Source organism: Mobula birostris, chromosome 11 (genome assembly GCF_030028105.1).
Source record: "Mobula birostris isolate sMobBir1 chromosome 11, sMobBir1.hap1, whole genome shotgun sequence".
NCBI classification, from domain to species: domain Eukaryota; kingdom Metazoa; phylum Chordata; class Chondrichthyes; order Myliobatiformes; family Myliobatidae; genus Mobula; species Mobula birostris.
The window spans coordinates 104,002,669-104,024,804 of NC_092380.1; the positions used below are offsets into that span (position 1 = coordinate 104,002,669).

The window sequence follows — 22,136 nt, forward strand, 5'->3', positions numbered from 1 at the left end:
GAGAAAGTCATTGGCCAGATCAAGGGTTCGGGGATAGGATGCTGAACACTGCCACACTTTTTGCACTAATATTTTTAAAATATTTCTTACTGTAACTTGGAGTCCCTGAGGCAGTCCTACTTTGAGTTCAACGCTGACGGGCAACTCCTGCGATGCCGCTGGTGCCAAACTGCGTCGGTCTCTGCTGTTCCTTCGGATTCATCAGCTGTGAGGCGAGGACGGAGCCTGCCACATGGGCAACAGCTTGCTCTCCATGTCGTACTGCACTAGCTTGCATGCTGTCTTGCATTTTGAATGGAGACAGTTGGGACACCACATCCTTGGTCCACCCCAACCAACGGAGGCCTCTGTTGCAACCTATAGCATTTTTTGTGTATTGCACTGTATTGCCGCCAGAAAGCAACCAATTTCAGGACATGTTTCATTGATAATAAACCTGATTCTGATGGATACTCTGGCCAAATGCCCAACGTGTTAATGGATCCATAAGTCATAGGAGCAGAATTAGGCCATTCAGCCCACCGAGTCTGCTCTGCCATTCCATCATGGCTGATCCCAGTTCCCACTCAACCCCAAACACCGGCCTTCTCGCCATATCCTTTGATGCCCTGACCGATCAGGAAATTATCAACTTCTGCCTTAAATATACCCACGGACTTGGCCTCCACCGCAGATTGTGGCAGAGCATTCCACAGGTTTACTTCTCTCTGGGTAAAAAAAATCCTCTTTACCTGTGCTCTAAAAGGTTGCCCCTCAATTTTGAGGCTGTGCCCTCTAGCTCTGGATACCCTCACTATACGAAATATCCTCTCCACATTCACCCCATCTAGTTCTTTCAACGTTCGGTAGGTTTCAATGAAATCCCCCCACATCCTTCTAAATTCAGTGAGTACAGGCCCAAATCTGCCAAATACTCCTTAAATGTTAATCACTTCATTCCTGGAATCATTCTCGCCATCTCTGCTCTGCCGTCATGCCCGCCGGTAGCCTTCTCCAGTCCACCTGGGCAAGCTCCTCTCTGATGCCTCTGTAATTCCCTTTACCTGCTCCCAGTACAAAGGAGCTGCCATATCTCTGACTGACCTTCAACCTAGGCAGAATTTGTACTGGAATCTTTTCTGGAATTAGTTATGGAGGGCAATTTGGCAAATTGGTGACTGGCGACAGAGGGTGAAGGTGGAGTCTAGTTTTTACAACCCTGTATACTTCGAATAACCCTACTGAGCAAAAGTCTTGAACACATGTCTTGCTAGGATGCCTAAGACTTTTGCACAGTACCATAGCAATTTTATGTCTTGCACTATACTGCTGCCACATAAAAAAACTAATTTCATGACATATGCGAGTGATGATAAACCTGATTCTGATATGCGAGCTGGGAGGGGGCAGGGAGAGGAGAATCATGTTTTGGAAAAGGGAAAGGGAGAGGGGAGGGAGTGGGAAGCACTAGAGAGACATTCTGTAATGATCAGTAAACCAATTACTTGGAATCAAATGACCTTGCCTGGTGTCTCAGGGCCGGATGTGCCTGTACCTGTGCCACCTCCGACCCCACCACTGGCACCCCTTCTCCACCGCCTGTCCCACGCCACACCTGTGGCGCTCCACCCTCACCATTCCCAACATCATTTGCTCACGCCTATTCACAAACTTGCTTTCCGCTCCATAATGACAAATACAGTACTGTGCAAAAGATTTATGCATCCGAGTTATATTAATGTGCTCAAGGCTTTTGCACAGTGTGACAAATAAAGCTAGTCATTATTAATCTTTCAATTCTTTAATCTTTTACCTGTCCAAGGATCCCTGAAGACAGCACCACAGGTGGATAAGGTTTGGTCGGTGCAGTTAGCACTCGAGAACCTAGTTCAATTCCCTCCACTGTCTGTAAGGAGTTTGCACTCTGTGAGCTTTGTTCAAGCAAGGAACTTCATTGTACCCTGATGTTTTGACAAGAGTAGTCTGCTTTGATTAGATCATCATTAGATTCCATCGGGGAAGCACAGTTAGCAGAACACTTTATTGTGCGAGATCTAAGATCAGGGTTCAATTCCCACCACTGTCTGTAAGGAATTTGTATATTCTCTCTGTGACTGCATAGGATTCCTCCGACATTTCAAAATGTATGGTTTGGGTTAGTGAGTTGTGGGCATGCTATACTGACACCAGAAGCATGGTGATGGTGGCCAGTATATTCCTCGCTGATTCAATTTGATGCAACTATTGAGATCTAGGCCTCAAGCCTCAGGCTTGCCTGTTACTGCAGACCAGGTGAGAGACACAGGAGTGCTACAATGTGGCTGAGCTCGGCTGGGGCCTGGCCTTCCCCCATCAGTGCTGCCCTCTGGTGTTTGAGTGGTGCAATGACAAGCTGGATTGCCTGCATCTGCACACTGCCAGGGCACTATAACATCGATTACTGGACATTGTCGCTCAGGGTCTAGGACTATATATATATGTTTTTTTCAAGTGAATATGCTTCTTTGCTGGCTATTTTTGAATGTTACTCACTATTTTGTAGTTTTCTTGCTATTTTGAATGTTTTTGCACCTTGCCCCAGAAGAACACTGTCTCGTTCAGCTGTACCTTTGTATGGTTTGAATGATAATTAAACTGCAGAAAAACTGGAGTCCCAGTGGGTTAAAAAATCAGAACCCAGTGAGGCAGATACAAAATCCTCATGAGGCCCCTAAAACAATGAAAGGGTGTACCTCATCAGTGATATCTCCTCAGAGATAAAGGGCGTATCTCCTCGTAAGTGGCAATGGTGCTATGGTTTAAAACAATAAATTAACACTGGTGAAGGTAGTGCATCACACAAAACACTGGAGGAACTCAGCAGGTCAATAGACAATAGACAATAGGTGCAGGAGTAGACCATTCAGCCCTTCGAGCCAGCACCACCATTCACTGTGATCATGGCTGATCATCCACAATCAGTACCCTTTTCCTGCCTTCTCGCCATATCCCTTCGCTCCGCTATCTTTAAGAGCTCAATCTAACTGTTTCTTGAAAGAATCCAGAGAATTGACCTCCACTGCCTTCTGAGGCACAGCATTCCACAGAAAGAGTTTTTCCTCAACTCCGTTCTAAATGGTCTACCCCTTATTCTTAAACTGTGGCCTCTGGTTCTGGACTCCCACAACTTCAGGAACATGTTTCCTGCCTCTAGCGTGTCCAATTCCTTAATAATCTTATATGTTTCAATCAGATCCCCTCTCATCCTTCTAAATTCTAGTGTATACAAGCCCAGTCGCTCCAATCTTTCAACATATGACAGCCCGCCATCCCGGGAATTAACCTCATGAACCTACACTGCACTCCCTCAATAGCTAGAACGTCCTTCCTCAAATTTGGAGACCAAAACTGTACACAATACTCCAGGTGTGGTCTCACCAGGGCCCTGTACAACTGCAGAAGAACCTCTTTGCTCCTATACTCAACTCCCCTTGTTATGAAGGCCAACATGTCATTAGCTTTCTTCACTGCCTGCTGTACCTGCATGCTTACTTTCAGTGACTGATGAACAAGGACATCTAGATCTCGTTGTACTTCCCCTTTTGCTAACTTCACACCATTCAGATAGTAATCTGCCTTCCATCGGTCAGGCGGAATCTAAGGTGGGGTGAAACAGTGAACATTTTGGGTAAGGCCCTTCATATGGGCTGGAAAGGAAAGGGGAAGAAGCCAGAATAAGAAGGTGGGAAGAGGAGGAGGAGTACCAGCTGGCAGGTTATAGCTGAAGCCAAGTGAGGGGGAAGGCGGGTGGGTGGAGGACGGGGGTGAAGTGAGAAGCTAGGAGGGGATAGATGGAAGCAATAAAGGACTAAGAAGAAGGAATCTAATAGGAGAGGACAGAGTACCATGGAAGAAAGGGAAGAAGGAGGGGAACCAAAGGAAGGCGATAGTCAGGTGAAAAGGGGTGAATGAAGACGTTTTGGTCCAAAGCTGTCTACCTATCACCTCCCAGCTTTTCACTTCATCCCCTCTCCCCCATCCATCTTTCCTCTCACCTAGTATCACATCACCTGCCAGCTTGTATTCTTTCCTCTCCCCCCTTCTTATTCTGGATTCTCCCCCCTTCCATTCAGTACAGATGAAGGGTCTTGGCCTGAAATGGCAACTGTTTATTCCCCTCCATAGATGCTGCCAGTCTTGCTGAGTTCCTCTAGCATTTACAATACTGTGCAAAAAATCTTAGGCACATATATATAGCGAGCGTGCCTAAGACCTTTGCACTGTATTATGTATTGGTTAAAATAGGAAGGTGGTTGGGAAACATAGGTAAGAGTACTTAGTTCTGTATTAGCTCATTGGATTAAATGTTATTTGGTAACTGGAAAGACATTATATACAGTACTGTGCAAAGTCCAGCATCTGCTGAATCTCTTGTTTTACTGAATGTGATGACTACGAATGTGAAATATTTACACTATTTCTTCATTGATATATATTTTCAAATATTTATAAAATTTAATAGCTGAAATATATTTCAAAAATCCTAACAATTGGTTACCATCTTATTGCTGTAATAATGGGCAGGTTAACTGTTTTAAACAATGTTAGGTGAGAATTAACTATTGGAGAACCTCCTGGTATTTCTAAAATAATACCGTGGCTCATTTCCATCTACCTGAGAGAAAGTTGCAGCTTCAGATTAAAATTACAATTAAAAGCAGCAATGCTGCAATGCAATGCTGCACTCCTCTGCACTGCATTGGAGCAACAGCCTAGAACCACAGGGACGGTTTATTTCTGGTACATCCTGTGCTCTGGAAATGAAGTGTTACTTTGGGAGCAGTGGCTCAGAAGAATAATGCTGCAATATTATGACATCATGCCTGAAATAACATTCAACATATGACTCACATAATGAGACTGGGGCCCTTTAAATTGGCAGTGGGATATTAATAAAGACCACATTATAAAGCGCAGCAATATAAACAGTGACATTTTTGAGGTTAGTTACATATAGGGAGCTACAATTATCTGTAGGTGCTGCTCAGGGTTTATACTAGTTCATTATAGAGTCCCTCCAGAGGATTGTTCTGCCACTCTCAACTAAATTAACAGCTGAGGTGACTGAATCACATATAGAAGCAAAGAAGGAACTTTGTAATGAAAGGAACAGAAAATCAGAGATGTCGTAAAAGGCAGTTCACTCCTTTTTTAAACTATTGATGTTTACAGGTTGTATTCCCTTAAAAAAGAGCAGACTTTTGTAGTTGGATTTTTCAAGGTCAACATAGCATTTAAACATGCCTTTGGGGAGCACATTCAAAGTGAATGTTTGATGGGGAAGGCAAATTCATGACGTAGCTGGTACTCCAAGTGACTTTCTCTTAGCTTGAGATCACCAAGCTTGTGATTACGTGAGCCGTTGCTTCTGGTGAGTAAGCGTGAGATTTAAAAAGTGAAGGGGGCTTGTTGGGACTTTAGGCGGAGTTTAATGGTAAATACAAGCAGGCTCTTTCCACTGAGGTCGGATGGGACTGGAACTTAAGGTCGTGGGTTAAGGGTGAAAGGTGAAATATTTAAAAGGAACCTGAAAGTGAACTTCTTCACTTAAATGGTGGTGTAAGTATGGAACGAGCTGCCAGTGGAAGTGGTGGATGTAGGTTCAATTTCAACACTTAAGAGAAATATGGATAGGTACATGGTTAGGAGGAGTTGGAGGGCTATAGTCCAAGTGCAGGTCGATAGAACTAGGCAGAATAATATTTTGGTACTGATTCGATGGCCGGAGGGCCTTTTTCTGTGCTGTAGTGCTCAATGACTCCGACTAGAGTTAGGAACCTATTCGAGGATCAAGTTCATCCTATGGTTCTGTGCAGAAAAGATGTGTCATGTAGGCGTAATCAGAAGGTATTATTTTCTTCAGCAGTTTCAGTTACTCTTTTCTGAAGTCATGCTAAGGCAAATCAAGCACCACCTGTGATTCAACCAACCAGTCATAAATGGTATTGAAGTTGTGCTTAGCCATATAGTTGTGGTGCATGGGGAGCAAGCACAGTTGCAACATTCTGAAAGGGATGTGGGAAAAGGTGGGCCTTCAGTCCTTCAAGTCTGAGAGTTAGTTGGTTGAGTAACACACACAATACGTTGGGGGAACTCAGCAGGTCAGGCTGCATCCATAGAGAAGAATAAACAGTCAATGTTTTGGGCCGAGACCCTTCACTAGTCCTGGTATTGGGACTGGTTGTTACTACCATTGGGGAGGAGGTACAAGAGCCTGAAGATGCACACTGTCTGGTATACAGGGGGGTTGCGGGGGGGGCGGGGGCTACTGCTCAGGATCAAAGTAAGCTACAGAGAGTTGTAAACTTCGTCAGCTCCATCATGGGCACTAGCCTCTGTAGCATCCAGGACATCTTCAAAGAGCAATGCCTCAAAAAGGTGGTGTCCATCATTAAGGACACCCATCACGCAGGACATGCCCTCTTCTCATTACTACAATCAGAACGGGTCTAAGGAGTCTGGAGGAAAAACACTCACCAATTCAGGAACAACTTCTTCCTGTTTGCCATCCAATTTCTGAATTGATGTTGAACCCATGAACACTATCTCATGACTTCTTTAAAAAAAAATTATTTTGTACTACTTATATAATTTAACTATTTAATATAAATATATATTTACTGTATTCCACAGATATTTTTCCTTTATTATTATGTATTGCATTGTACTGCTGCCGTAAAGATGACAGATTTCACGATATATGCCGGTGTTATTAAATCTGATTTGGAATGATGTACAAACAGCTTCTACCCTCCACCATCATATTTCTGAATGGTCCACAAATCCATAATTGCTATCTCACTATTTTCTTTTTGTGCTATTTACTTATTTATTGTTATTATTATTACAGTGATTATATATCTCTTCACTGTACTGCTGTCATAAAACAACACATTTCATGTAATCTAAGACAGTGACAATAAACCCTATTCTGATTTTAATTCCTTAAGGTTGGTTTGGTTTGGTTCTTTAAGATTGATATAACCAGTGGTGGTAGTGGGGATAAGCTCCCAATACCTATTAAATGCTCCCAATGGCATGCACCTCAAATAGCCTTTGACAAATAAGGCTCCTAGCTTTCACATGTGACTTAGGTACTAAGCCCGGCGGAGCCATTTCTACTGACAGGAGAAGTGGCAAAGGCAGGTTACTGGTGCCTTAAAACCACTCGCTTTGGGCAGATGAGGCTCGTCAGCCACGGTTGGCAGCTCATCAAAAAGAAGGAAAACTCTGATCTCAAACCTCCTTTGCCTTGCCGCTAAACCCACTCATGGGGAAGGCTTTGGGAGTAAGCCCAGAGGGAAAAATCTGGAGCCGATTTCCCTAAGGCAGTCTTACGTTGTGTTCAATGCTGATTGGCAACTCCTATGACGCTACTGATGCTGAACAGCATCATGCTGATGCCGAAAACCAATTTCCCCCGGGATCAATACAGTATGACTATGAACAGTTGCAGCAGTGGGTGCTATCTACAAGATGCACTGCAGCAACACACCAAAGTTCCAGACCCACAACCACTACCATCTAGAAGGATGAGAATAGCAGATACCTGGGAACACCGCCACTTGGAAATCCCCCTCCAAGTCACTCTTGATTCTGATTTGGAAACTTATCGCTGTTCCTTCATTGCCACTGGGTCAAAATCACGGAATTCCCTCCCTAACAGCACTGTGGGTATACCTTATACTTATACTTTATTCTTTATTGTTGCCAAACAATTGATACTAGAACGTACAACCATCACAGTGATATTTGATTCTGCGCTTCCCGCTCCCTGGATTACAAATATTAAATATTAAAAATAGTAAAAATTAGTAAATATAAAAATTTAAATTATAAATCATAAATAGAAAATAGAAAAATGGAAAGTAAGATAGTGCAAAAAAAAACCGAGAGGCAGGTCCGGATATTTGGCCCAGATCCGGGTCAGGATCCGTTCGGCAGTCTTATCACAGTTGGAAAGAAGCTGTTCCCAAATCTGGCTGTACGAGTCTTCAAGCTCCTGAGCCTTCTCCCGGAGGGAAGAGGGACGAAAAGTGTGTTGGCTGGGTGGGTCATGTCCTTGATTATCCTGGCAGCACTGCTCCGACAGCGTGCAGTGTAAAGTGAGTCCAAGGACGGAAGATTGGTTTGTTTACCTACACCTCAGGGACTGCAGCAGTTCAAGAAGGCAGCTCATCACCACCTTCTCAAGAGCAACTAGGGTTGGGCAATAAATACTGGTTTAGCTGGCGATGCCCACATCCTGTAAATGAATAAATTTTAAAAACTGTATCGGTCTCTACCATTCCTTTGGGTTCATCAGATGCTTGAAGAGAGGAAGCTTGCTACATGGGCCCAGCTTGCTCTCCATATCGTACTGCCTTGGCTTTTCATATCTCAACAGCAAGGATGCAACATTCATGGTCGACATTGAATGACAGAGGCCTCATCATCATCATGATTTAGATTCTATACAATTGCAGAATACTGTGTACAATTTGTAAAACACTAATATTCAGTCTGCACACATGACCCTAAGATTCTGGTTACCCATTCCCATCTCTATCGTTGGCCTTCTCCCTCACTTGTATAATTTATGTTGTGTGTGTGGTCAGAACCTACATGCCTATGTCAATGCTGCAAGTTCTTCACCGTACCTACACTCAGCATACTTGTGCATTCATCAATAAACCTGACTCGACATTCAGCCCAATCCATCATGGACACATCCCTTCCCAACAGCGGCAGTATCTACAGGAGGAACAGCCTCAGGAAAGCACCATCCATCATCAAACATTCCCACCATCCAGGCCATTAAAGATGAAAGATTATTTTTATTTGTCACGCGCACATCGAAACATTAAAACATACAGTGAAATGCGTCATTTTGTGTAAAAGGCTAACATAGAGGATTTTTCTGGGGTCAGCCTACAAGGGTGTCCCACTTCTGGCACCTACATAGTATGCCCAAAACTCACCAACCCTACCCTCAATTTAAGGACCTACTCCAGTGAAGGTCTCCAACTTACAATGTTGCCTCTCTTTCTCTTGAATGTGGGAGGAAAGCAGAGCACATGGAGGAAAACTTCACGGTGACAGGGAGAATGTACAAACTCCTTACAGGCAGCAGCAGAAATCAAACATCGTTCGCGATCAGAATCAGAATCAGGTTTAATATCACCAGTATATATTGTGAAATTTATTAACTTTGTGGCAGCAGTACAATGCCATACATAATAATATGGGGAAATGTGAATTACAGTAGGTAAAGTTCATGGGTTCAATGTCCATTCAGAGACTGGTTGGTAGAGGGGAAGAAGCTGTTCCTGAATCGCTGAGTGTGTGCCTTTAGGTTTCTGTACCTCCTTACTGATTGTAACAGTGAGAAGAAACCATGTCCTGGATGGTGGGGGTCCTTAATGATGAACACTGCCTTTTTAAGACACTGCTCCTTGAAGATGTCCTGGGTACAATGTAGATGAGTACCCATGATTGAGCTGATTAATTTTACAACTCGCTGCAGTTTACTTCAATCCTGTGCAATAGCTTCCCCCATCCCCATACCAGATGGTGATGCAGCTAACTGCTATGCTACTGTCCCACCTAGAAGGTTACGTTCATGTTAAAATAATCAAACAGTAACACCAGCCATCATATTACTTGTTTGTGTCCCTGAATGATAGATATTTATGGACTAACTTAAGTCATTGGCTTTAAACTTGTAAATTATTGCATTGTGCATTTCTGCCAGTCTGATATGTTCTGAGCTCATTCTTTAAGAAGAAAACGAGTACCAACCTTTCACCCTGTCTCCTTTGTTGAGAGGAATCTCCCCATCGCCTTGAGGCTGATAGGACCTCAACACGATAAACTGCCTTCCAGGCACTGCGCTATAAAGCTTACGCTTGGATCCCTGGCTTTCCAATCCTGAGGCAGCTTCTTTAATAATGGCAGGACTATAAAAAAACACAAACAATGGCAACAGCATTAATAATTCTGCAGGCCACAAATATCCTTGAGGCTCTAAGGATACATAATGGTAAAAAAAAACATATTATGATGAAACTTCAATGGCCAAAAAAACACTCAACAGGTCAGGCAGCATCTGAGGAAAGAAAAAGAGAGGTAACATTTTAAGTTGGAAACCTTCATCAGAGTAGGTCCTTAAAATGAGGATGACTTGAAACATTAACTCAAATCATCCACGCAAACATCAGAGATGCAGGAAATCCACAGTAACACACACAAGATGCTGGAGGAACTCAGCAGGTCAGGCAGCGTCTATGGAGAGAAATGGACAGTTTTTATGTTTTGAGCTGAGATTTCTTCTACATTACTTTCTCTCTTCCACCCATCACCTCCCAGCTTCTTTAGAATCAGAATCAGGTTTATTATCACTGGCTTGGGTCATGAAATTGGTTAACTTCACAGCAGCAGTTCAATGCGATACATAATGATGAAGAAGAAGAAGAAGAAGAAGAAGAAGAAGAAGAAGAAGAAGAAGAAGAAGAAGAAGAAGAAAGAAGAAAGAAGAGAATAAATAAATAAATAAATAATCAATTTACAGTATACAGTATGTATATTGAATAGATTAAAACCGTGCAAAAACCAGAAATAATTGTATATTAAAAAAGTGAGGTAGTGTTCATGGGTTCAATGTCCATTTAGGAAACGGATGGCAGAGGGAAAGAAGCTGTTCCTGAATCGCTGAATGTGTGCCTTTAGGCTTCTGTACCTCCTACCTGATGATAACAGTGAGAAAAGGGCATGCCCTGAGTGCTGGAGGTCCTTAATAATGGACGCTGCCTTTCTGAGACACCGCTCCTTGAGGATGTCCTGGGTTCTTTGTAGGCTAGTACACAAGATGGAGCCGACTAAATTTATGACCCTCTGCAGCTTCTTTCAGTCCTGAGCAGTAGCTGCCCCCATGCCAGATGGTGATGCAACCTGACAGAATGCTCTCCACACACACCCACCTTCCCCCTCACCCCGTTTCACCTATCACCTGCCAAGCTTGTACCCCTTTCCCTCTCCCCACCTTCTTATTCTGTCTTTCTCTTCTTAATTTTCAGTCTTGATGAAGGGTCTCAGCCCAAAATGTCAACTGTTTATTCCTCTCCATAGATGCTGCCTGACCTGTTACATCTCTTCAGCATTCTGTGTGTTTTGCTCTTAGATCACCCTCATTTTACCAACTTGTTTCGATGACGTTCTGCAACTTAAAATGTTAACCCTGTTTCTCTCTTTACAGATGATCAGGGTCTCTAGGTTTTTCTGATTTTAGTTCAGATATTTGGATGTGCCATTTTACTTTTTTCGTCTTTCAATTTCTTCTTTAAACTCACACATTTTTCTGAGGTGAGAGCAACCGTAACAGAGTCTGTGTTCAAAACCAGCACACCATCCCAAGATTCAGCAGGGCCACAGATGTTGAAAGCTGCACCAACCTAGATTTCAGAGGAAAATAGGCCAATATCAGTGTGCCTTCTCCTTGTGAGGCAATAAGACATTGGAGTAGAGGGAGTCCTCTACTAAGCACCGTCTCTTTGCCTTTCCTCATGCTAATTTTAGCTCACCAATTTATGTGCTAGCATGAACTATTTTAATGCAAGCAATAACCTTTTTAAGATGAGTATACCTCATCCATCACTGCAGAGGTTCTTGCCATCATCTCAACTCTCAGGAAATGTGAAAAGTACAGCAGGAATTTGGGTTCTAGTCAATTACTTGACTGGAGAGAAACAACCACTTAGAAATAGGACTTTTAATTCCCCCAATTTGTTGTACTAAAGATGTTCTGCCTCAAATTCAGTGGCACAAAGAAATTGGTAAAACTAGGGCCTCCTTGCTTTATGGACCTTTTATTGTGGTGCCTATTTCAGATTCAGATTTATTTATCACATGCACATCAAAACATACAACGAAGTGCGTCATTTGCATTAACAACGAACAAAACCCAAAGATCTTCTGGGGGCAGCCTGCAAGTGTCGCCACACATTCCTTTTTTTTGGTGTGTGTCTGCGTGCGTGCGAGTCTGTGTGTGTGCGCGTCTGTGTGTGTGTGTGTGTATGTGTGTGTGTGTGTGTGTGCGCGCGCATGCACGTCTGCGTGTCCGTGCGTGCGTCCGTGACAATGGATTTTTCATGGCTTTTTTTCAAGGCGCGGAGCAAGAGAGAGAGACTGTGTGGCGTGCCACTCTTCACACAGACATTTTCGCAGTATTTTCCCTTTGTTTTATGAGGTCGAGTTGCGATCTCGACACTCAACCCGGCACGGATGGAAAGCGTACTCGGGGGCGGACCCAACTAGTGTCGAACTCAGAAACCTCCGCTCCCGGGTCCGGCACTGATGTCGTTGCACCACCAGCCGGCCCGATCGCCACACATTCCAATGCCAACAGAGCATGCCCACAATGTTCAGGTATTTAGATAGATAAATACGAACTATAATACTACAATACTGTCTATTAGATATTTAGATAGATAGATTGAAGTGTATTTGCTGAGCAACATACATGCAATGCTGGAGGAAGTGTGTAGCTTATGGATGCCTATGGATGACACGTCACTCATGCACTGCCCACTGTGAATGGTGTCAGAACAGTTAAGTTAAACCTCCCAGCTGCACTTCAGGAATGGGAAGACTGCATCTGAGTTGAGGGAAGATGGTGGGGGAGATCGAGGCGGAGCGGAATCTCCTCATGGTGTCACACAGGCAGTGGAGCTGACAGTCTCCACCCCATGTTGCTGCTGGCCCCAAGGCATGAATGGGAAGATTGGGGCCATACCTTGCGTAATCTTACATTGTGGTGCAGAGTGGTGACACTACTTTTGTTAATGCTGATGTAGAATAAAGAGCTGTACATGAACCTGAATGTGAGGGGGCTCACTTTCAAGGAAAGTAACGTTCCTCCCAGGACCCTCCCATCCCATAAGCCATCTTCAAAACAGCTGTAAGGCCCATCTCCCTGAGATAGTTGTAGCATAAAAATGAAATTATTGGTTGAAATACATTCACTGGCCACTTTATTAGACATATCCTGTACCTAATAAAGTGGACACTGAGTGTATGTTTGTGGCCTTCTGCAAATGCAGCCAATCCCCTTCAGCGTTCTATGTGTTGTGCATTTAGAGATGTTCTTCAGTACGTTTTCCTGCCAGCTTGAACCACTCTGTCCATTCTCCTCAGACCTCTCCCATTAACAAGGTGTTTACACCCACAGAACAGCAACTCACTGGATGCTTTTGTTTTTTGCACTATTCTCTGTAAACTCTAGAAATGGTTGGGCATGAAAATCCCAGGAGATCAGCAGTTTCTGGAGATATGCAAACCACCCCATCAAGCACCAACAATCATTCCACGGTCAAAATCACTTAGATCACATTTCTTACATACTCTTGATGTTTGGTCTGAACAACAAATGAACTTCTTCACCATGTCTGAAAGCTTTTATGCATTGAGTTGCTGCCACATGATTGGCCAATTAGATATTTGCATTAATCAGCAGATGTAAAGGTGTACCTAGCCACTGATATACTTCTTAGGTGGGTGATAAGTACTTTACAAATACATAAACCATGCTCCTAAGAGTGAAAACTAAGGAAATTTGCCGTGTCCCCTAAAACCCTCACTAATTTTTATAGATGCACCGTAGAAAGCATTCTTCTAGGGTGCATCACAACCTGGTATGGAAGTTGTCCTGTCCAAGACCGGAAGAAGCTGCAGAAAATCGTGAACACGGCACAGCACATCACACAAACCAATCTCCCATCCGTGGACTCACTTTACACCGCACGCTGTCGGAGCAGTGCTGCCAGGATAATCAAGGACACGACCCACCCAGCCAACACACTTTTCGTCCCTCTTCCCTCCGGGAGAAGGCTCAGGAGCTTGAAGACTCGTACGGCCAGATTTGGGAACAGCTTCTTTCCAACTGTGATAAGACTGCTGAACGGATCCTGACCCGGATCTGGGCTGTACCCTCCAAATACCCGGACCTGCCTCTGGGTTTTTTTGCACTACCTTACTTTCCATTTTTCTATTTTTATTTATGATTTATAATTTAAATTTTTAATATTTAATAATTTTAACTATTTTTAATATTTATAATATTTAATATTTGTAATCCAGGGAGTGTGAAGTGCAGAATCAAATATCACTGTGATGATTGTACATTCTAGTACCAATTGCTTGGCGACAATAAAGTACAAGGTATTAATCTGAACATCCTGTGACCAGAGGCATTGCCTTGCCATTTTTATTATTCTAGTAATGGAGAATGCAGTACGTGGTACTAGTCAATTGACTAGAGTTCCATGGAGAACAAAACAGTTTGTGTTTTAAAATAAGCAGTTAATGTGATATTGATTATTTCAGGCCCTACCATGGGGCACCATGAACTGTTATTTGCCTCTCGAGATGATGTGGTTGAAGTTACAGTGCTGCAATTACAGCACTTGCCAATACAATCAAAGATGGATCAGGGCACAAGAGATTCTGCTGGTGCTGGACATCCAGAGCAAATCACACAAAATGCAGGAGGACCTCAGCGGGTCAGACAGTATCCATGTAGAGGAATAAACCGTTGATGTTTTGGGCTGAGATTCCTTCTTATTCAGCCTTTACTTCATCCACCTATCCCCTACCAGCTTCATACTTCATCCACCCTTCCCCACCCACCCACTTATCCCCTCACCTTGTCCCACCTTTCACCTGCCAGTTTTTGTTCTGGCTTCTGGCCCCTTCCTTTCCGGTGCTGATGAAGAGGCTCAGCCCAAAACATTGACTATTTATTCCCCTCCACAGATGCTGCCTGGCCTGCTGTGTTTCTCCAGCATTGTGTGTGTGTGTTACTAGACATGAATCAGAGCTTGTGTGGGAGAGGCTGCTCTGAGCCATTTTGTTTCAGCCATTACAAAGTTGCAGTACAATTTCAAAAAGTGTGTGAAGTGCACGATTGAGAATTATCAGTGTGGACTAACAATCCTCAGACTCAGGCAAGAAAGTGGGCCAGAGACACACTTTAATTAAAGTATGGCATTGGCCCATTTTCTTCCCTGACTCTGAAGAATGCTGGTCCTCACTGATTCCCTGTGACTGCTATAAAGCTGAAGCAATCCCAACAATCTGCCTTTCTGTTCAGCCCCTTTAATGCAGCGGGGTCATCTGAGAATAGACCACTGAATACTTATTTACCCACGAACACTACTTCACTCTTCCTGTTTTGCTCTATCTAGTTTTTTTATTAAACTTATAGTTATTTTTCAAGTTTTGTAATATACCTGCTACTAGAAAACCACAAATAACATGACATATGTCATTGATGATAAACCTGATTATGCTGAATGGTATTAGCAAATGTCTGGATAAACCTTGGGCTAACTGTCTCAGAGATAATTACTTTCATTAGGTTATATTTCATCAGGAGTTTGAGTCACCAAAGACACTCACAAATCTTGTACAGCTGTACCATGGAGAGCATTCAAACTGGTTGCATCACCCTCTGGCCTGGTGGGGTACTCCTGCAACAGACTGAAATAAGCTGCAGAGAGTTGTAAACTCAGTCAGTTCCATCATGGGCACTAACCTCTGTAGTATCCAGAACATCTTCGAGGAGCAGTGCCTCAAAAAGATGGCATTCATTATAAAAGACTCGCATCACCCAGGTCATGCATTGATCTCATTGCCACCAACAGGAAGGAGGTACAAAAGCATGAAGACACACACTCAACGACTCTCAAACAGCTTCTTCCCCTCCATCATCCAATATCTGAACGGACGTTGAAACCATGAACACTACCTGACTACTTTTTTAATTTCTATTTTTGCACTACTTATTTAACTATTTAATATATATACTCATTGTAATTCACAATTTCTCCATTATTATATTGCATTGTACTGCTGCCACAAAGACAATAAATTTCACAACCTATGTCGGTGATATAAAACCTGATTCTGATTCCAATGTGAGCTAAAAGGCCTATTTAAAGGTCAGAGTAAATTTATTATCAAAGTACGTAAATGTTACCTTCAGATTAATTTTCTTGCAGGCATTTATAGAAAAAATGAAATATAATAGACATAAAATGACAGAGACCAACAACCAATGTGCAAAAGACAAATTGTGAAAATTAAAGTAATATTGAGTGCATGAGGCGTAAACAGTGCTTGAAAGTGAGTTTGTATTTCTTAATTCATTTACATATGACTCTAGGATTACAAATGAACATGTTGGAGGAATTGTGATTAAATTGCTGTACCAGGAATCTAGGGGACTGGAATGACAATCCAGAGACTTGAGTTCAAATCCCACCATATGTTAACCTGAGCATCCACACTCAGCGATTCAGAAACAGCTTCTTTCTCCTCTGCTTTTAGATTTCTGAAAAGTCCATGAACCCATGAACAATACTGTGTTATTCATTTTCTTTGCACTATTTGGGTGCTGCTCGGACACAGTGGCACTGACAAACTCCTGCAGCCCGGACCTGGAACACCTGTCGGTGAAGTGTCGACAATAAAGTATAAAGTATAAAGTATTTATTTAATTTGTAATTTATTGCAAATGTTATGTCTTCACTTGGTACTGCTGCTGCAAAACAAATTTCACAACGTATTAAGTCGGTAATAGTAAACCTGTTCTAATGCTAATGACAGCATTTAATAATCTGGCATTAAAAACCCCCAGTCATGAGAAATGGGGAGAAGGCAGAAGAATAGGTTTGAGAGGGATAGTATATCAGTCATGATAGAATAGTGGAGCAGACTCGATGGGCTGAATGGCCTAATTCTGCTCCAATGACTTATGAGCTAATGATGGCCACTAAATGCCTGGATTGTCATCAAATCCCATCTGATTCATTGTCGTGGGAGATGATCCTCCCTCCCTATTCAGCCGGGTCTATATGTGACTCCAGATCCCCAATGTGGCAAGCCTCTCAGATAATGGGCCACTAGACAAAAAACGATGGCTCTGATCTTGAAAAATGAGCAAATAATTTTAAGAGCAACTTCGTATTTAAGTGACCGCTGACAGACCCTCAATACAGTCGGTTTCAGCAGTGGAGGTAAAGGATAAATGAATCTTCACAAAGGAGAATGAAACTGTTTGGAAGCAAGAGATAGCAGCTGCAGTATAAATAAATAATAATGTTTGTTTCTACAGAACCCTGCGGTGCAACAAAATACAAACAGTATTTGAATGAGAGACTGAGCTGCATCACTGGCACCCTGGTAAAAGTACAGGTAAATCCCAGCAGCCAGCCACTACCTCATGGGGTGCCAATGCATGGCCTCTCACCTCTGTTAATTGCTCTTTTTACATCGTACTAATGAGTTTCTCTTTCCTGTGCTGGGTATGGCAGGGAGTCTGATATGCTTCCCAGCAGGTTCAAGGTATGTCAGAGTTGTATCACGGTTAACATAGAGCAATGTCACAAAAGTCAAATTCAAGGCCGGAAAAATGGGCTGAAAAATGGCAGATGGAATTCAATGCAGATAATTGGGAAGTGTTGCATTTTGAGAAGCCAAACCAGGGTAAGACTTACACAGTGAAGAGTGTTTGTCCATTGTCAACGTTGATGAGGACCTCGACACCATTTGATGGTGTCGAGACTAGCGCATGATTTGGATTTAAATGCGGGAGAGTTGCGCAGCATCAGCCTCACTCTCTCTTCCCAATTCCCATCTGGATCCAGTGGCAAGACAGAGTCGAGATGGCTGGAGATGGGACAGTGAAGAATAGGGCATTGAAGAATGTGGTAGACCAGAGGGATCTTGGAGTATAGATCCATAATTCCTTGAAAATACCATCACAGGGTAGATAAGGTGGTAAAGAATGCTTATGGCTCATTGGATTTCATAAATCAAAGTACTGAGTACAGGTGTTGAGATGTTTATATTGTTGTTTAAGACATTGATGAGGCCTACTTTGGAATACTGTGTGCAGTTCTGGTCACCCACCTACAAGAAAGGCATCAATAAGATTGAAGGAGTGCAGAGAAAACTTACAAGAATGTTTCTGGGACTTGAGGCCATGAGTTATAGGGACTAGGTTGAAATTTTATTCACAATAGTGTAGGAGAACAAGGGGAGATTTGATAGAGGTATATAAAATTATGAGTGGTATTGTTCAAGATTCTTATTGTTTATTCTCCAGCTGCCATGATGAGATTTTTTGAGAGATTCAGCACAGTAACAGGCCCTTCCAGCCCAATGAGCCTGCATCACCCGATTACACCCATGTGAACAATTAACCTACTTTGAACTCAATCCTCTGGCTTCTCGTCTTTGGATACTAATTCAGTACTTTAATCATCATGATATTAATATCATGGAAACATAGAAAACCTACAGCACAATACAGGCCCTTCAGCCCACAATGCTGTGCCAAACATGTATTTACTTTACAAATTACCTAGGGTTACCCATAGCCCTCTATTTTTCTAAGCTCCATATATCTATCCAGGAGTCTCTTAAAAGACCCAATTGTATCGACTTCTACCACCGTCGCCGGCAGCCCATTCCACGCACTGTGTAAAAAACTTACCCCTGACTTCTCCTCTGTACCTACTTCCAAGCATCTTAAACCTGACGAAGGGTCTCGGTCTGAAACATCGACTGTACTTCTTCCTAGAGATGCTGCCTGGCCTGCTACGTTCACCAGCAACTTTGCTCTGTGTTGCTTGAATTTCCAGCATCTGCAGAATTCCTCGTGTTTGCGACTTTAAACTTGCGTTCTCTTGTGTTAGCCATTTCAGCCCTGGGAAAAATCCTCTGACTATCCACACGATCAATGCCTCTCATCATCTTATACACCTCCATCAGGTCACCTCTTATCCTCCGTCACTCCAAGGAAAAAAGGCCAAGTTCACTCAACCTTTTCTCATAAGGCATGCTTGCCAATCCAGGCAACATCCTTGTAAATCTCCTCTGCACCTTTTCTATAGTTTCCACATCCTACGGTTGATGAAGACCAATATACTGTATGCCTTCTTAACCAGTCAACCTGCGCGGCAACTTTGAGTGTCCTATGGACTCGAACCCCAAGGTCCCTCTGATCCTCCGCACTGCCAAGAGTCTTACCATTAATACTATATTCTGCCATCATATTTGACCTACCAAAATTAACCACCTCACACTTATCTGGGCTAAATTCCATCTGTCAATTCTTAGCCCAGTTTTGTATCCTATCAACGTCCTGCTGTAACCTCTGACAGCCCTCCACACTATCCACAACACCCCCAACCTTTGTGTCATCAGCAAATTTACTAACCCATCCCTCCACTTCCTCATCCAGATCATTTATAAAAATCACAAAGAGTAGGGGTCCCAGAACAGATCCCCGAGGCACACCACTGGTCACTGACCTCCATGCAGAGTATGACCCATTTACAAACACTCTTTGAATTGTATGTGCAAACCAATTCTGCATCCACAAAGCAAGGTCCCCTTGGATCCCATGCCTCCTTACTTTCTCACTAAGCCTTGCATGGGGTACCTTATCAAATGCCTTGCTGAAATCCATATACACTACATCTACTGCTCTACCTTCATCAATGTGTTTAGTCACATCCTTAAAAAATTCAATCAGGCTCGTAAGGCACGACCTGCCTTTGACAAAGCCATATTGACTACTCCTAATCATATTATGTCTCTCCAAATGTTCATAAATCCTGCCTGTCAGGATCTTCTCCTTCAACTTACCAACTACTGAAGTAAGACTCACTGTTCTATAATTTCCTGGGCTATCTCTACTCCCTTTCTTGAATAAGGGAAGAACATATGCAACTCTCCATTCCTCTAGAGCCTCTCCTGTCCCCATTGTTGATGCAAAGATCATTGTCAGAGGCTCAGCAATCTCCTCCCTCGCTTCCCACAGTAGCCTGGGGTAAATCTCGTCCGGTTCCAGTGACTTATCCAACTTGATGCTTTCCAAAAGCTCCAGCACATCCTCTTTCTTAATGTCTATATGCTCAAGCTTTTCAGTCTGCTGCAAGTCATCCCTATAATCGCCAAGGTCCTTTTCTGTAGTGAATACTGAAGCAAAGTATTCATCTAGTACCTCCGCTACCTCCTCCGGTTCCATACACACTTTTCCGTTGTCACACTTCATTGGTCCTATTCTCTCATGTCTTATCCTCTTGCTCTTCATATACTTGTAGAATGCCTTGGGGTTTTCCTTAATCCTGCTCGCCAAGGCCTTCTTATGGCCCCTTCTGGCTCTCCTAATTTCATTTTTAAGTTCCTTCCTGCTAGCCTTATAATTTTCTAGATCTCTATCATTACCTAGTTTTTTGAACCTTTCTTTTCTTCTTGACTAGATTTTTAACTGCCTTCGTACAACACAGTTCCTGTACCCTACCATCCTTTCCCTGTCTCATTGGAACGTACCTGTGCAGAATGCCATGCAATTATCCCCTGAACACTGGCTAATATCATCTGACAAGCTTTACCAATGCCGTTACTGTTTACACCAGTCATTGGACATCATATTTTACAAAGAAAAATTCTCCTGCTTCATGTATTTATTGCCGAGCTTCTGTTGTCATTGGCTGCTAGCAATCACCAGAAGGTAGGTATTGGTCTCTCACTCTGTCGTGTCTGCACTCATCTGTTCTGTCCACTTGAATAATTCATAAAATGAACTCTTCTTTGTATGGTGGTAATTCATGGGAACAGACAAAGTTTAAAAGAAATCCATATCAAGCTGTATTCAGGCACAAGAGACTGCAGACACTGGAATCTGCAGCAACAAACATTCTGCTGGAGGAACTCAGCAGGATTAGCAGAATCTGTGGGGGGAGAGGAACTGCTAACTTCTCAGGTCATAGTGCTGTCTCAAGACTGATGTATTTTTTCTAATATATCCATCCTGAGGCAGCCATGGTAGGGTAGCAGTTAGCGTGACCATGGCTGTATTAGGACAGATGTACTGTGCGTGCTATGATAGGGTAGCAGTTAACATGACGTTAGTACAGCTCAGGGCATCAGAGTTTAGTGTACAATTCCAACGACCTCTGTAAAGAGCATTTACTTCCGTCCCATGGAATGCGTGGGTTTGCTCTGGATGATCCAATTTCCTCCCACAATCCAAAGACCAACTGGTTAGTAGGTTGGTCATTATAAATTGTATAATGATTAGGTTAGGCTAAAATTGGGGATTGCTGGGCGGCACGGTTCAGAGGGCTGGAAGGGTCTATTCAACACTGAATTGCAATAAATAAATAAATGCATGTTTTTCATGTCCAATTTAATTGGAATCATACACAATTGATTGTTTTAATTTTCCCTTTGTCACTTCATTTGTCTTCAATTCCCCAATCTGCCCTCCCTTTACCTCTTCTCTTCTCCTCACTTGTCTATGATCTCCTCCTGGTGCCCCTCCTTCTTCCCTTTCTCCCATGGTCCACTCTTGTATCATATCAAATTCCTACTTCTCCAGTCCTTTACCTTTTCCATCTATCACTTCCCAGCTTCTTACTTCATCCCCCATTGACCATCCTCCTGTCTACACCTATCTCCTTCTAGTTTACACTCCTTCCCTCTCACCCCCACCTTCCTATTTTGGCTTCTTCCCTCTTCCTTTCCATTCCTGATGAAGGATCATGGCCCAAAACTTCAGCTTTTTGCCCAAAACATTGGCTCTTTATTCCTTTCCATAGATGCTGCCTGGCTTGCTGACTCCCTTCAGCATTTGGTGTGTATTACCCTGGGTTTCCAGCATCTGCAGAATTGATTGTGGACTTCAGGAAGAGGGAGTCAGGAAAATGCACGAATCCTCATCGAGGGGACAGCAATAATGGAAATGGTGAGCAGCTTCCTGGGTGTCAACATCTCAGAGAATCTATCTTTGGCCCAACATATTGAGGCAATCTCAAAGAAGGCACACCAGTGGTTAATACTCCATTCGGAGTTTGAAGAGATTTGGTATGTCACCGAAGATTCTAGATCATTTCTACAGATGTACCATTGAAAGCGTTCTGACTAGTTGCATCAATGCCTGGTGTGGAGGCTCCAATACCGAGGATCCAAAAATTCTGCAAAGGGTTGTAGACTCAGCCCTCTCCATCATGGGCACCAACCTCCCCACCTTTGAGGACATCTTCAAAATGCAGAGCCTCAAGAAGGCAGCA

At 43.0% G+C, this 22,136-nt stretch overlaps 1 protein-coding gene across 3 annotated transcripts in view; it reads right to left on the minus strand.

The window, feature by feature from the left end:
* LOC140205282 (SH3 and multiple ankyrin repeat domains protein 2-like) overlaps positions 1-22,136 on the minus strand; it is a 1,215,789-nt gene that overhangs the window by 649,563 nt on the left and 544,090 nt on the right. For all 3 annotated transcript variants that reach the window (XM_072272778.1, XM_072272777.1, XM_072272779.1), the window contains one exon: positions 9,799-9,956. In XM_072272778.1, the coding sequence (XP_072128879.1) occupies positions 9,799-9,956 (158 nt within the window). The remainder of the gene's footprint in view (positions 1-9,798; positions 9,957-22,136) is intronic.